This window comes from Gadus macrocephalus, chromosome 3 (genome assembly GCF_031168955.1).
Source record: "Gadus macrocephalus chromosome 3, ASM3116895v1".
Lineage (NCBI taxonomy): Eukaryota > Metazoa > Chordata > Actinopteri > Gadiformes > Gadidae > Gadus > Gadus macrocephalus.
Window position 1 is genome coordinate 21,060,595 of NC_082384.1, and position 15,806 is coordinate 21,076,400.

A 15,806-nucleotide genomic window follows, 5' to 3' on the forward strand; every position below is an offset into this window, starting at 1 on the left:
TTAGAATGCCTACCTGGTGCAGTAAACCATTTTGCCATTTTTAAACCAAGTAATGCTTTTCCTCTGTGATTTCCCTTTTTATGACTCGTGGTCAGCAAAGTCATCCATGGTGGCCCGGTGACTCATTTTCTGATCTGAGATGGAATGCTGTATACATTGTCGCTACCATTTACAGAAAAATTAACATTAAGCGTACGGGTGAAATGCACAAATGTATCGTGAAATCTGTATATGGTTGAAATGTCATAGACTTCTTCTCGAACCTGATAAAACTGGCCTTTGAGTACTAAATGCCCCTGTTTCACTGTACCACGTGGGCCTACTGCTTCCACGCCTTCTAACCTCCCCGTCGCCCTCCTCCCAGGTATTGTAGCTGTGTGGGAGCCCTGCGATGACCACGCAGCCTTCTAGCCATGCAGAAACCGCTCACCCCACAATGCCCCCCCCGGTGCCTTCTGCGGCCTCCCAGCTCCACATTCAACGCCCGCTGTCCCGGGAGGCCATCACCATCCGTTTCACCCCGCTCGGGGTGGTCGACGCCGGGGAGCACGACAGCGACGACGACGAAGACGACGAGGTCCACTGGGCCAGCGCCCCCGTGGCTGCCCGGGACGGCCCGGGAGTTGTGACGGCCGTAGAGGCCGGCGAGGAGATGCTGGAGGAGGCACTGCTGGACACGGCGGCCACTGCTTTCCCTGAGTCGTCGCCCACCCCTCCCCCGCTCGCCGGCGGGCAGAGAACGACGTTGGCGTTCCCCGCCGAGATGAAGGTCCTGAGCTCCTCGTCCTCCTCGCCGCCGACCAAATCGGTGAGCCTCCCTTGCATCGACAAGCCCCCCTTCAGCATGATAAAGTCTCTGTCGTCCGACGCAGAGCCCTCCTCCTCCTCCACCTCCTCCACCTCCTCCACCTCCCATCTCCTGGTGAAGCACAGGCAGCTCATGAAGACGCTGGTCAAGTCGTTGTCCTCCGACACGTCCGAGGGGTCTTCGGCTCCCTCCGCCGCCCCCCGCGCATCCGACTCCCGCCTCAACCTGCAGCTCTTCAAGCAGTTCACCCAGTCGCGCATGTCCGCCGGCGGCAGCACCGCGGCGCCCTCCACCAGCCAATCCAAGACGGCGCCCTCCTCCCCGCTCACCGTCCACGAGAGCCGCTCCTTCTTCAACGTCTCGGAGGTGGAGGCCCGCATCGAGGACACCAAGCGCCGCCTCTCCGAGGTGATGTACGAGCCCCTGCAGATCCTCAGCAAGATCATGGACGAGAAGAGCGTGGCGGGCAGCGTGGCCAACTACAGGGCCTCCAAGGCCGCCTCCTCCGAGCTCGCCAACATGTCCAGCCTGTCGTCGCTCAGCCACTTGGAGAGCAACAACAACAGCTACTGCATCAAGGAGGAGGAGGGCGGCGACTGGGACTCGGACAGCCCCAACAGCGGGGCCTCCTGCAGCGCCGAGGGCCCCGTCCCTTCCTCTGCGGACAAAAACGGCAAGAGCCCCCGAAAGGCCGGGAGCTCCATGGCGCTGGAGATGTGTTCCATGTCCGCCCTGGCCAGGCTGGAGGAAGAGGACTTCTGCATCCTGTCCACCGAGGACTTTGAGACCTGCGCGGAGGCCGAGCGGGAACGCAGAGACAGGAGCGATTACTCCGGAAGCAGCACTCAGACTAAGGCGACGCCCAGCGGCGGCACGGAGCCCTGCAGCGACGACGAGCTGGAGCCGGACGAACCTGGGCCCGACGTGCCCGTCTACACCCTGGTGATCGTCACCCTGCTGGTGTACGGGTACTTTGTCCTCCCCCTGCCCACCTACGTTGGAGGACTGCTGCTCGGGGTCGCGCTGGGCTTCTTTGTTGCTATTGGCGTGGTGTGGCTGGCCGGTCCAAAGCCTTCTGGCCGTGGACTACAACACTTGAAACACCAGAGGGCGCTGCGCAGTGTGGCCAAGTTAAACTTTAAAGAGCCTGATCTCTTTAAGGTGAGTACTTTGGTTCTTAATTATGTATTTTATGCATTTATTGAAGGCCACCCTATACTAATGTCCAGGGCTTATTTTAACACTTAATGTCAACGATGTCTGCGATTTAATTGTCCATAGTGTCGGACGGCTCTGATGGACTAACGCGTCTAATACCGTCTTAAAATGAGCGTCACGCTTCAACCATCAGGAATAATACATAAATGAAGGAAACCAGTTAGCCAGTTCATGTGTTCATTTAGTTTCATTAGGACTCAAAAGGAAAAAACCTGACCCTCTATTCATTGTGGTTAATGTTCCACCCATGGGTCATTCAGCTATTCTCACGCTCACCGTGACTTTCATCACAAGGGAGTTGTCAGCAGACTATTGTCCAGTAGCCCGCAGTTCATGGACCTATTCCAAATGATGTCATGAAGGGATGAAGGGAAAGCCCAGCCTAAATGTCCCACTTGCATAGCTTGACCTGGCCTTGACCTGAAGTTTAGTTGTCTAGAACAAACAACAATTTTACAGAATTAACTTCCTCTTCTTCTTCTCTTCTTTTTTTTCGTTTTGCTGATGATGACGATGGGGTTTGATTTTTTTAAAAAAAAAATACAAATATTACAGTGACCTCCATGATGACTGAACACCTCATTGACAAAACCTTGCTTGCTCTCCTCCCTCCGCTCCACCGATGACCTCCAGGGCTGGATGAACGAGATCGCGGCCTACGACCCCGAGACCTACCACGCCACCCTGACCCAGTCGGTGTACGTGCGTCTGGAGGGCTCCACCCTGCGCCTGTCCAAGCCCAACCGCAACATCACGCGCAGGGCCATGCACAACGAGCCCAAACCGGACGTCTCCTACATCAGCCAGAAGATGTACGACCTGACCGACAGCAAGGTGCCTGCCCCACCCCCCCCCCGCTCTGGTCATGTGGTGCACGGATGATTTGTATTTTGTGGAAAGGTTTTTTTGTGTGTATAAAGGAAGAATACAACATTGTTTTATTTGTAGGGCAGGCTCTTGCAGTGGTTAGGGCAGAGATCGTATAAAATTGTGTTGATTAGTAAACCGGGAAAAGGGAAATGTCTAGTGAGGCCTATAGTGTCATGTATAAAAGGGGCTCGATGGCCCAGCATTCTAGCCATACATCATTACATAATTTTAATATTAGAATAAAACAAGGTTTGTTTAATTTCGGGAACCCCCTGCAGTAACTCTGCGGACCCCCTGGGGGTCCCAGAATCCCTGTTGAAGATCTCTGAGTTAGGGTGTTAAACTACACAACCAAAGGTACTGGGTTCGATCTCCAACGCCCCGACCTACTGCCAGGTGTCCATGAGCAACCCTGCCCTCTCCCGGTGCCTCACTTGATCTTTATCAGAATTCACTGGAAGTCCCCATGGATAATAAGGATCTGCTGAATAAATCGACCTCAATTCATTGCTGTGTGTGTACACCTCCCTCTTCCTCTACCAGGTCTTCCTCGTTCCTCACCATCTGGCCAGGAAGCGGCTGTGGAACAAGAAGTACCCCATCTGCATCCAGCTGGCCAAGCAGGACGACTTCATGTCCAAGGCTGAGGGGGAGCGCCCGGACACCAGCAAGGACTCCACTGCCGCCGCCGCCGCCCCAGGGGACAGAGCCGCCGGGACGGGCGGAGGGCAGGGGAAAGGAAAGCCCTCCTTCTCTAGTCGGGACCTCACCCTCTATCTGTTTGGAAGGACGGGTCGGGAGAAAGAGGAGTGGTTCCAGAGGATTCTGGTGGCTGCGCAGGGCAAGGGGAGGATGACTAGAGACGACAGAGACTTTGGAGGAAGTAAACATGGTAAGAGTAACACCATGTGGCATTGTTTATAGTTTCTATTTCCTTTTTTTTATTTTGGGCATGATATTGACGAGTGGTCACAAGTTTATTTCTAGTTGTGTCGTGAACTCCCATTGATAAGTTGATGCATGTTTACTCTCATCTCTAATATTAAAAGCAGGGTCGGCTTAGCTTGACCCTAGCGGCTCAGAGAGTCGCTAGTTAGATCCCTGGCTCCTCCTAGCTATAGCGTCGTAGTGTCTCCGAGCAAGACATCTCACCGGAACTGCTTCCGACGAGCTGGCTGACGCCTTGCATTGGTTGACTCCACTGTCGGTGTGTGAATGGTTGTCGCCTTGGATATCGGCATCGACTGATTCCCCTAAAAGTAACCAATATCGGTTGTGCCTCAGTGCTCGGCACCCTCAGCTCCAGCAGCCGCCGGGGCAGCTCCGAGGAGGCTCCGGGGTCTCCGCTGAAGAACAAGGAACTCCAGGCCTCCTCCTCCTCCTCCTCCTCCTCCTCTGTCGTCACGCAGGTGGGCACTGCCAAGACCAAGTCCCTGCTGGACTACAGCGTCTACATGACCTCCCTGATGCCTGGCCAGGGGGCCAGCCCTGTCACTGCCAGCTCGCCTCTCCGCAGCCCCCAGAACAGCCCGGAGGCAGCCAAGAAGGTAGCAGGAGCTTCTCCGTCCGCTCCCGTTGGTACCTCTCTGATTTGGTACCTTCTCTGATTTGGTACCTTCTCTGATTTGGTACCTTCTCTGATTTGGTACCTTCTCTGATTTGGTACCTTCTCTGATTTGGTACCTTCTCTGATTTGGTACCTTCTCTGATTTGGTACCTTCTCTGATTTGATACCTTCTCTGATTTGGTACCTTCTCTGATTTGGTACCTTCTCTGATTTGGTAACTTCTCTGATTTGGTACCTTCTCTGACATGGTACCTTGTCTGATATGGTACCTTCTCTGATTTGGTACCTTCTCTGATTTGGTACCTTCTCTGATTTGGTACCTTCTCTGATTTGGTACCTTCTCTGATTTGGTACCTTCGCTGATATGGTACCTTGTCTGATATGGCCCCTTGTCTGATTTGGTACCTCCTCTGATATGGTTCCTTCTCTGATATGGTTCCTTCGCTGATATGGCACCTTATCTGATTTGGTACCTCCTCTGATTTGGTACCACGGCATAATGATGAACAAGAAAGTGAAGCCTGACATCCTCTGGTTCCAGTGAGCCATTTAGTCAGTTAGCTACGAGTGACTTGGGACTTGCAGTGATAGATGCATGTCATTCATGAGCATGTATAGGGTTGGATCTACCTACAGGTACACTGGGGACAGCATCCTAACCGCTAGAGTCAGACTGTCCTGCCCCTAATGGTAGAGCAGGATCACGTCACACCTGTGGAATGATTTATATTTGAATATTGTGAAGACTTCTATTCAGATGCCTTGCTGAGGCAACAGAGCTTTAAGTCGCGGTAAAGTAGGAAAGCTCGCCTCTTGCTTGATTTGATTGGTTGCCTAGGCTGAGTGTGACATTGACGAGCAACGTAACTCTGCGCTGAGAAGTGGAGAACATATTAAAGGTCACGCGCTTCTAAAAATCAAAGAAGTCCCAGAGGAAATTAAGGTCTATTGCCTGTGACGCAGTTCTAGCGACGCGTCTCCGTCTGACCGGAGTGCTCTTGTGCTCGTGCCCCTCCAGGTCCCCCGAGCTCTCCCTGCCCCCGCGGCCCCAGAGGAGGAGCAGCCGGTGGCCTGGCTCAACGCCATGCTGGGCCGCCTGCTCTGGGACTTCCTGGGCGAGGCCCACTGGGCCGAGATGGTCTCCAAGAAGATCCAGATGAAGCTGAGCAAGATCCGGGTGAGTGAACCTAGACTCGTAGGTTTGTATCCGAGGCGGTTGTCTGAGGCACCGTGCAGTATTTGTGGGCCTCATGTGGGTTCTGTCACGTCTCAAAGCTCAGCAGCATGGTTTAATGAAGCACACCGGGCAGGTGGAACAAATACAAGCCAGACATGAAGAGGAGGTGATGCGAGGCCGAGGCAAGAAATTGGAAGTGGGTAGTGGTGTTGGTGGTGACCACACAGCCAGACACACAGCTACACACACACGCACGTGCGCACGCGCGCACACAGCCTCACACGCGCACGCAGCCTCACACGCACGCGCGCGCGCACACAGCCTCACACGCGCGCGCGCGCACGCAGCCTCGCACGCACGCAGCCTCACACGCACGCGCGCGCGCACGCAGCCTCACACACGCACACAGCCTCACACACGCACACAGCCTCACACACGCACACAGCCTCACACGCACGCGCGCGCGCACACAGCCTCACACACGCACACAGCCTCACACCGATACAGAGAGTCAGCCTCCACCCATTGTGCAGCTCGGTACAGGAAGCAGAGTGTCAAAACAAGACTCCGGGGAGCAGGCGGGAGGCAGAGGAACACCTGATCTCAGGCTATTCATCCCTCCTCCTTCTCCCTGATCCTAATCAGGCCCCTCCACTATCTCAATGCTCTGGGCCTGTGTTCAGCCGTGTGCGTGTGTGGCCCTGGGTGTCCAGATTCCTGTGGTCGTGTCAGCCCTTTCCCCTCAAAGGGAGTGAAAGAGGGATGGGACCGGTTGATTGTGTGCTCTACTTTTACTGTGACATTTCACTGCTACGATCATCAGAAACGCCTTTCGCCAGGAGAAGCAGTCGATTCATCCACGCCAGAGTAGATGACGTAGTAGAAGAGATGTAATCTTGCTCGTCTCCCAAGTCTTTTTGGCATTTTACAATACTTTGTCTGTTATGAATCTGGGTTTCAGATATCGGGTTTTCGGGTTATATAGCTGAAAAATTTAAACCTGTATACCGTTTTCTCTTCCAGTTGCCTTACTTTATGAATGAGCTGACCCTGACTGAGTTGGACATGGGCGTGGCCACTCCCAGGATCCTCGGGGCCTCCCAGCCGTCGGTCGATCACAGAGGTACGAGAACCAGCCACCATAAACACTCACGTGAACTCCTGCACTCAGACGTTGTCAAAGCCAGCGGAACAACCCTGTGTGTGTGTGGGTGAACACACACACTTTCACTTGCACGCTCGCAATCAGCCCACGGACACACTGCGGTTATGCAGAATGAAATCAGAAGTGCCAAATGAGTCATTCCCTTAAAAAAGTCTGCATGGCCTATTTAGCGGTTTGCGTGTGTGCGTGTATGTGCGGGTTGTCTAGTGACATCCTGAACAGGGCAGCGTTCCACCCACAGGGTCTATATCACTGAACCACTCGTGTATGAGAGCCTTTCTGTAATTGATGTCGCTCTGTCTTTCACTCTGAATCATTCTTTGTTATGTTGCCTTATTTGTGAACACATGCCATGCAACACATCAGGTCCTGTGGCCAAAATAGCTTTTCTTGACTGTGTGTTGATTGGAACAAATAGTTGCCCAGCAGCCAGTGGACTCAGTAAAGGACTATTGTCTAATTGGTTATTTAAGAGGAATTAGTTGATTTGTTGAACACCCTTTCTTAGGCGTACAAGGACAACACAACAGCGTATAAACTGACCTCTGGCCAGAGACGGAAAACTGGACAAATCTTGAGCAAAGTGTTTTATGTTTGACCGATGGAGAACAGCTTATGGGTTATCAGAGATTTACCCTGTTATCAATACACTTGCACTTCAGACTTGAACCTACATAACCCATCAGACATTTCCATGAAAATAATCTCCATCTCGCCATCGGTGCTGTAGAGCATTATAAACCATTGCATCATGGGAGCTTTCCTCTTACACAACCAATCATAGGTCAACCAATCCCATCACAGATAGACCTTGCAGAGATGCACTTTTACCTAACACGGTTAGCACGGACACAGAGGCACTGATTCTGACTAAATAACAACAATGGGGAAACAGATTCCAGCATAAGTCACCTCCTCCGTAATGAGACACTCATGACAGCGTCCTGTGCAGAGGTCAGGATCGCTTGGTGCTTGGGGTGGTCCACATCAAGGCCCAAAAGGTACCGGGTTCAATCCTCCATATCCAGAGGCATCCATGAGCCAGTGGTCCCCCCCCCTCCCCCCTAGCTGCTCCTGAATAGCGTGTTTCTGCAGTCACTCTGAATGAAAGCACTGCAAAAATGAAGAGATGGGGGCGTAAAGGGGTAATGCACAGCCAGACTCCTGAGTCGTATTACATGATTTATTATTTAGAACTGTTTAATATACTTTGCGTTTACATTGGCTTTGCCATCCCCGATGTAAACATTGGGAATATAGTTTACCGCTGCCAGAATAATCCAGCAAAAATGTAATGTTCCTCATTAAACGAGGCTCAGTGTTCCACTGGGGGTACACAAAAAAATAAAAAGATTTAATAAAATAATAAATAATATAAAAAATTGGAATGACAGAATTTCGACTGCTGTGGCCTCTACGGAACAATAGAGCGCCTATCAATTTAATCGACAAACCCTTTATAAAAATCATGTTCCTATTCAGGTTATGCAATCTGTCAAATAGTTTGACCGAGCCTTCCACTTGCATGACCACGGTATTGGGCTGGCTGGCAGCAAATGCCCAGTACAATTGACTTCAGCACTCAAGTGCTTCAGTCAGTCATATGTTTGTCCCTGAAATTGGTCAATTGGCTGTCAATTGTTGCCCAGGCCTCACTCACTCACTCACTAACTCCCACACTCACTCTCACACACATTGCAGCAGTATTTATCCTGGTATAGATTAAAATGTCCTTGAGTCCTCCCTGTGTACGGACTTCAGCCCAATGCCTCATGCACAGAGGCTCAGCTGTGATGAGTGGTGCTGCCTCATTACCTACAGTGCTCCTTGCAGTGGTAAGAGTCCTCCCTGCTGCGGTCGGCACAACATTCAGCTGCATTTAGAATGCAGTGGAAGTCCAGCAGGTGTTGAGTTTTCCCCCAACCTCATGGTCACTTTGTTATTGATTTTCCTCCTCTGGCTAGTCTCCGTGTCTCCGCATGTTCACCAATACGATCTTTCATATTTTTTGTTTTTTTACCAGAAACATTATATTGTTGTTATTCTCTCTCGGTCTCTCTCGGTCTCTCTCGGTCTCTCTCGGTCTCTCTCGGTCTCTCTCGGTCTCTGATCTTATTCTCTCTCTCTCTCTGTCTCTGGTCTTATTCTCTCTCTCTCTGGTCTTAATCTCTCTCTGTCTCTCTGTCTCTGGTCTTAATCTCTCTCTCTCTGTCTCTCTGTCTCTGGTCTTAATCTCTCTCTCTCTGTCTCAGGTCTTATTCTCTCGCCCACAGGGCTCTTTCTGTGTGTGTGTGTGTGTGTGTGTGTGTGTGTGTGTGTGTGTGTGTGTGTGTGTGTGTGTGTGTGTGTGTGTGTGTGTGTGTGTGTGTGTGTGTGTGTGTGTGTGTGTGTGTGTGTGTGTGTGTGTGTGTGTGTGTGTGTTTATCACCCCGGTACGCAGCGTGAGCCAAGTAACGAGCGGATATTGATTGGACCTCTAACTGAGAGGCAAGCGGCGCCTGTTGGAGCACTTCCACGCAGTCCTCATGAGCCACCATTTTGTTGGTGTCAAGTGCAATAAAATGAAGAGAAAAGCGGCCTGCTTTTATGGCATTCCCCTGAAAGAAAAACCTGAGTGGTTCTTCGAATTGCAATTGCGTCACCTTTTTAAGAAATAATAAATCGACACCAGTCGGTATCAGTTTTTTTTTTTCCTCAGTTGAATTCTTTGCAGCGTCGCTGCAAAGAATGGTAAAGCTCAGCAGCATGGTGGTAATAAAAGCAGGTGAGCCTCGTGGTAATAAAAGCAGGTGAGCTCCGCGGTGAACCTGTGTTGTCACCAGGGCCCTGTGTGACGGGTCGGGGAGCGGCTGGATTCATGAGGGTGCCTCCCCACTGCGTCAGGGGGCCGGGCCCAGCCCCTGGTCCTGTGGGTGGCTCGTGTTCTCCGGCCCAGCCTCTGCCTTCCTGGAAGAGCCTTCTAGCCCACATCCAATCAATAACCTCTTAGTGTGTGTGTGTGTGTGTGTGTGTGTTCGTGTGTGTGTGTTCGTGTGTTCGTGTGTTCACTTGTGCACTCCATTGCTGGCCATCCCTAGTCTACACAACTTCAGCCCTTCCATTAGGCTGGCAGACTCTCGGGGCGTCTCTGTCTGTCTGTGTCTCTCTCTATCTATCTCTATCTATCTATATCTGTGTCTTTCTTTGGCTTGTTCTGTGTGTGAATCTCTCTCTCTCTCTCTCTCTCTGTGTGAATATCTCTGTGGGAGGTCCTGGGTGGGTCAGGCATGGAGAACCCTGCTGTTTGATCCCTTCCTCTCAACACACACACACACACCCACTTACTGCCCTGTCTGACTGTTCATCCCTCCACCTCACTGTTGTCTTCCACTTCCTTCTGTCGGATGCTCGTTCAGGAATGCTTGCTAGTCAGTATGGGGAGACCACTAGTACAGTAGACCACGTTGGTTAGGTGAGCAGGATTCTGCACCAACATGTAGGTGCATACAAGGACAGTGATCCCATCCAGTAGTCGATCCCTCTTCTCCACCCGGGTCACTGTTCTGTTTTGAGGGTGGATGCCGGGGGATGGATGTGTCGGTACACACTGCCCCCTTGTGTTCAAGGAAATGCAGTCCCATTTTAAGATTGCGCAATCAACTGGTTATTTTTTGGTGTAATGCAAAGCATGTGATCAAGTGTGTGTGTTTGATGAAAGTACACACAAAATGGTGCACGTGCCTCCGCCCCCACCCTACCGCTAGTATGCACCATGTCCAGCTCTCCCTCTCTCCTTTGACCTCCCTTCGAGGAACAGGTCGTCCGTAAAGCCAACTCGATTTGTAAAAGCCACCAAACTTTGTAAAAGCCACCCAACTTTGAGGTTCTCCCCTCAGGCCGGAGATTCAGAGTCCCTCTTTGTAGTTGCGATAGGACTAAAAACTAATTTTACCCAGGGCAATATCCTTGCTAAATCAGCACACTTCTGAATTCCAGATTTGCTGTTGTGTGTTGCCTGTGCGTCTTATGTACATTGGTCGTTGTTGATGTCTTAAAGTATTTGTTGTATGCTTTTATCTGTTTACCTGTGTCCATGGACCTTCCTAACTCGGTGTTCCGCTTGTATCCCCACCCCCCCCTTTCAGGCCTGTGGTTTGACCTGGACATCGCCTACAGTGGCTCCTTCCTCATGACCCTGGAGACCAAGATGAACCTCATCCGGCTGGGAAAGGAGGAGGACGCCCTGCGCATAGAGCCCGGCAAAGACGGGTAAGGCGCAGCACGGCAATCAGACACCCACCACCCATGAATCTACAGCCCTGCACCGCCTGCAGATTAGTAACTGCATGCTTGCCGGGGAAGCAGCTGACTGAGTATTTGGGGTTTTCACGCCGGAAATAAGCTAGGTGCTGCTGTTTCTGTTTGTGGTTTTTCATCCCTCATGCAAAGATGAACCAACCCCCCCCTCCTCTCTCCCCCCCCCTCCTCTCTCCCCCCCCCCCCTCCTCTCCCCCCCCCCCCCCTCTCCCCCCCCTCCTCTCTCCCCCCCCTCCTCTCTCCCCCCCCCCCCCTCCTCTCCCCCCCCCTCCTCCCCCCTCCTCACTCCCCCCACGACCTCCTCCCCACGACCTCTTGAACCTTAATTTCCTGTTTCTGTCCCGCCTCTCTGTTCTCTCCTGCCTTCACTCTGACCTGGATTCTAACCTTTTGCGTGGATGTTAATCGGATGCGATCGTGCCCTCGGTAAGTGCCACTCTGGTCTTTTCTATGAATTCTATTTTTCCCTTTTCCATTACCAACATAAACTCTCCTGTTGCTTTTCATCTTCCTTGAGGGCTTCGCTCAGGGCTTCCATCTTTTAATCAGCTTCCATTGCCTCCCGTCAGTCCATCAGCAATGTTCTCTGTATGTTTGAAGTTTTATTAGTATACTAACTGAGGCACACAATTCTAGAAACAAAAATGACATTAAAGAATGTTTCATCGGTTACACAAGCTGCCTTGTCTCTCTCATGCTTCCCAATTGATTAAGTGACTTGCAAGCGAGCCCAGTGCATCTATCGCTAATAGTTTATTATTGTGCTGCTCTTGTGAGAGAACACTGAATATAATCCAATTGGGATGCTACACAATCTGTCATCTATCTGTCTTGATCCATCAACATTCATTACTGCTGGTTGTCACGGCGATGGAGTTCCACTTTGAGAATGCCCTCCAAAGGCTATCTCAATGGTTTGTCTAATGCCTCAACGTGTGTGTGTGTGTGTGTGTGTGTGTGTGTGTGTGTGTGTGTGTGTGTGTGTGTGTGTGTGTGTGTGTGTGTGTGTGTGTGTGTGTGTGTGTGTGTGTGTGTGTGTGTGTGTGTGTGTGTGTGTGTGTGTGTGTGTGTGTGTGTGTGCGCGCGCGCAGGTACAGGCCGCGTGCCTACTGCCTGGCTGACAGTGATGAAGAGTCCTCCAGCGCGGGCTCGTCGGATGAGGAAGACCCTTCTGAGCTCTCCTCCGAATCCATGGGCGCTGAAGGGTAGGCATCCCACACAGGCACACAACCGTCCTGGTTCTGGGCAGCTGTCCGGGTCCGTAAGCATTCACACGCACGGAGAATGCTGCGTGTGCAAGGTGTGCAGTTGTTGTCCGTTGCTTTTTTCAAAGTTTAAGCAAAGGAGCTCCTGGAGTTTTATCAGCTTTTGAAACAAAAAATCAAAAAATGTTACACTCCCATAATATCATAAAATTATGACTTCATGCTTCCTCCATTTTTTTTTTTTTTGCAAATGATGAATATTTGAAGTGCAAGAATGGCTTATAATTAGGGTGGAAGTAAACCCACTGTTCCAGCTTGAGTTCAACCGCTTGACGAAATTAATAAGACTGGGTTTTTGGCCCGGGCGTTTTGGTGTAAACAGGTAATCCCCATGGTAACGACCCACAGAAACATTGTGGTTTTTGTATTCTTTCCATGCTAGCGCTGTAGCTGTGCGTGTGTTGTGGGTGGGAGTTGCCATTAGCGATGGCGTGCATTAATCACAGCCCCTTCAATCTTTTCTGACGGATGCCTTCGCCACAACCGCACTGACTCACACTCGGGTTTCACTTCACGCTCCGCAGGTTCGTGGGTGGACACAAGCCCAGCAAGATCATGAAGTTCGTGGACAAGATCACCAAGTCCAAGTACTTCCAGAAGGCCACGGAGACGGAGTTCATCAAGAAGAAGATGGAGGAGGTCTCCAACACGCCACTGGTCCTGACCGTGGAGGCTCAGGGGCTGCGAGGCCGTCTGGCGGTCAACATCCCCCCGCCCCCCACAGACAGGATATGGTATGTCGTGCTACTTTAAGTGCCAGGATGTGCAACATACATACATTACATAACACCATACATACACTAAGTCATTATCGGGAAAATAAGCCGATAATGACCGGCATTTATCCCTTACATAGTGTATTGCTTCGCCCTGTCTGGGCTTATTTTCCCGATAATTACATAGTTCATTGCTTCGTCTTGCTTCACCCTGAAGGATAATATTTTCGATAATGAACGGCGAGGTTCTAGACACTATCCCGCTTATTACACGGCTACTTGCCAAAACGAAAAAATAACTTCACACTGTCTTTTTACAAATGAATTTTTTTACCAGCATACGTACTGTTGATCAGCAGAGAAATAGTCCGCCAAAGATGTTGACGATGCTTAGCAACCGAGTACGCTGGGGTTGATAAGTTACCGGACTTCTTGCGGAGTGATACGAAAGACGGCAAAAAAAATCCACTTTCCTTGACAGCGGTCATTATATGCCTAGCAACAGTGAATTATCAAAAAATAATTCACCGCCGGAAGTTGTGAAGGCCCATGCAAATGGACGGAGCATTCCACAGCATTTAGAAGAGCTGTGTAATAATCAAGTGTAACCCACACCTCCAATGCCATTTTGAATTAAAGGTTGGGTATGGAATTCGCTTTTTTGGCAATTTTTGCAAAATTACTTGAAATCCTTATCATAACCCACTTACAGCCACTGAGTTAGAAGTACTGACAGGAAAATTAAATAAGTCAATCATCTGTGGAACGGGCAGGGCTCGAAAAACTCCAGCCAATGATTTCCACAGCCACCGAGTTGCATTGGACAGTAAGTACGTCAATCAGACGGTCGTACTGCACTCCCCCTCCCCCCGCGCGCGACCCCTTCGTGCAGTACTCGTGACCCAGTTTTCGTGACCCAGAGCAAGCTCCTGTTTGTTGTTATCCTGCGGTAGCTACTGGAACTAGTTAATCCACATTTGGACCTAGCAGTAGAAGACAATTCTATTCGCCATGTTTTTTAACGAAAACCTACGCTAGCCTGGCTCGCTCTCGCGCATCTGTGTTCGCGCTCGTGCATGATTGCGCGTCCAGGTACTTGGAATGGGTGGAGTCAGAGTCAGCGTTGAAGGAGAGGGGGTAGAACCATTTGAGTTGTGTATTTTCAAAATCTGCTGGCGTTTCGCAAATCCCATACCCAACCTTTAAGCACCATGTTATGTAGTGTTAACGAGGTTGGTTGTCTGATGACGGTGAACCTCTCCGTGCTTCAGGTACGGCTTCCGCACTCCTCCTCACCTGGAGCTGAAGGCCCGGCCCAAGCTGGGGGAGAGAGAGGTCACCTTCGCTCACGTCACCGACTGGATCGAGAAGAAACTCTACCAGGAGTTCCAGGTAAGCTCCAGCATCAAATAGGCAAATCAGACGAAATCCAGATCTACCCAGAGGTAGCGGATTAGATCCTGAGTCGCATTACCAAGCGACCTGGTGGGTCGGCGTTGCTGGGCAGTTTGACAAAATGAAGACGAACACTCATTACATCGAATTAATTAACTGAATTCTTTTTAAAGGGAAAGTAGCGATTGATCTTTTCAAATGACTGCAACATGAAATATGTAAACATGGCCAAACGTGACTTTCTCTCAAACTTTATTTCTTGTATGGTCGCCCCCTATAGGGGCATCTCATGTACACCAGACACAATCTTAAAAACATTTGCTAATCTAGCCAGTCTCTCTCTGTTCAAGAAAATCCTGGTCATGCCAAACATGGACGACGTCTGGCTGACCATCATGCACTCTGCCATGGACCCCCGTACCTCCGGGGGTCCCCTGGCCCCCCCGGCGGCTGACCCACCCCCCTGCCTTCTCAGCCCGCCGACGGAGCCGCCAACCAGCATTGAAGAGGTATAGGGGGGACGGGTTTACAGTATTGTCCTCGGTGGTGTGGACGTACCCCGTGGCGGGGAACCGGAGCCAAAGCGCAGAGCAGGGTTTTTATCCTGGAGGAGTCTGGATGTTGTGGTGTATCTTTTTGCTAAAGCTCAGTCCCAAGAAAACACTGAAGTGAAGCCATTGTTTGCTTGCTGCTCTGCACTCCCTTTCCTTATTGACAAAGGTAAAGGTTAATTGTCTGTGAAGGATTTGTTTTTCATTACGTGACCTATTGGGTTGGAGGTTGATGTTAGAAGTGATCATTGCGTGGTTGATGAAGGGAATATATATATATATATATATATATATATATATATATATATATATATATATATATATATATATATATATATATATATATATATATATATATATATATATATATATATATATATATATATATATATATATATATATATATATATGTATATATATATATATATATATGTGTATATATATATATATATATATATATATATATGTATATATATATATATATATATGTGTATATATATATATGTGTATGAGAATATGAATATACATTAAGCACAACACCTGTGCCGTGAACACAACGTGACTTTATTAACGCATTCACCAGATACCTTACAGTCTTAAGATGAACGGACCAAAATGTCCTTTGTACGGCTGGGCGACGCGTACCGTGGTGCTGTTCAGGGTTCTTCAGGGAGCCGCAGGTGGGAACGGTTCAAATGAGCAGTGGGTTAACCGCGGTATCTGTCCCACAAGCTTACCTACGGTTAATTAATATAGGGAAAAAACAATTCCACTCGCG

General features: G+C 50.1%; 1 protein-coding gene across 4 annotated transcripts in view; it reads left to right on the top strand.

Moving 5' to 3' along the window:
* LOC132453544 (testis-expressed protein 2-like) overlaps positions 1-15,413 on the top strand; it is a 30,196-nt gene extending 14,783 nt beyond the window's left edge. Inside the window, exons 2-13 of one of the 4 annotated variants that reach the window (XM_060046465.1) lie at positions 365-1,969; positions 2,660-2,860; positions 3,440-3,788; positions 4,181-4,443; positions 5,482-5,640; positions 5,774-5,836; positions 6,664-6,763; positions 10,930-11,053; positions 12,199-12,306; positions 12,891-13,100; positions 14,354-14,474; positions 14,828-15,413. In XM_060046465.1, coding sequence (XP_059902448.1) covers positions 392-1,969; positions 2,660-2,860; positions 3,440-3,788; positions 4,181-4,443; positions 5,482-5,640; positions 5,774-5,836; positions 6,664-6,763; positions 10,930-11,053; positions 12,199-12,306; positions 12,891-13,100; positions 14,354-14,474; positions 14,828-14,992 — 3,441 coding nt within the window. In that variant the 5' untranslated portion in view covers positions 365-391 and the 3' untranslated portion in view covers positions 14,993-15,413. Of the gene's footprint in view, positions 1-364; positions 1,970-2,659; positions 2,861-3,439; positions 3,789-4,180; positions 4,444-5,481; positions 5,641-5,773; positions 5,837-6,663; positions 6,764-10,929; positions 11,054-12,192; positions 12,307-12,890; positions 13,101-14,353; positions 14,475-14,827 lie in introns of all 4 variants that reach the window. The other 3 variants (XM_060046464.1, XM_060046468.1, XM_060046466.1) reach the window with 3 other exon arrangements.
* The last annotated feature ends 393 nt before the right edge of the window (positions 15,414-15,806 follow it).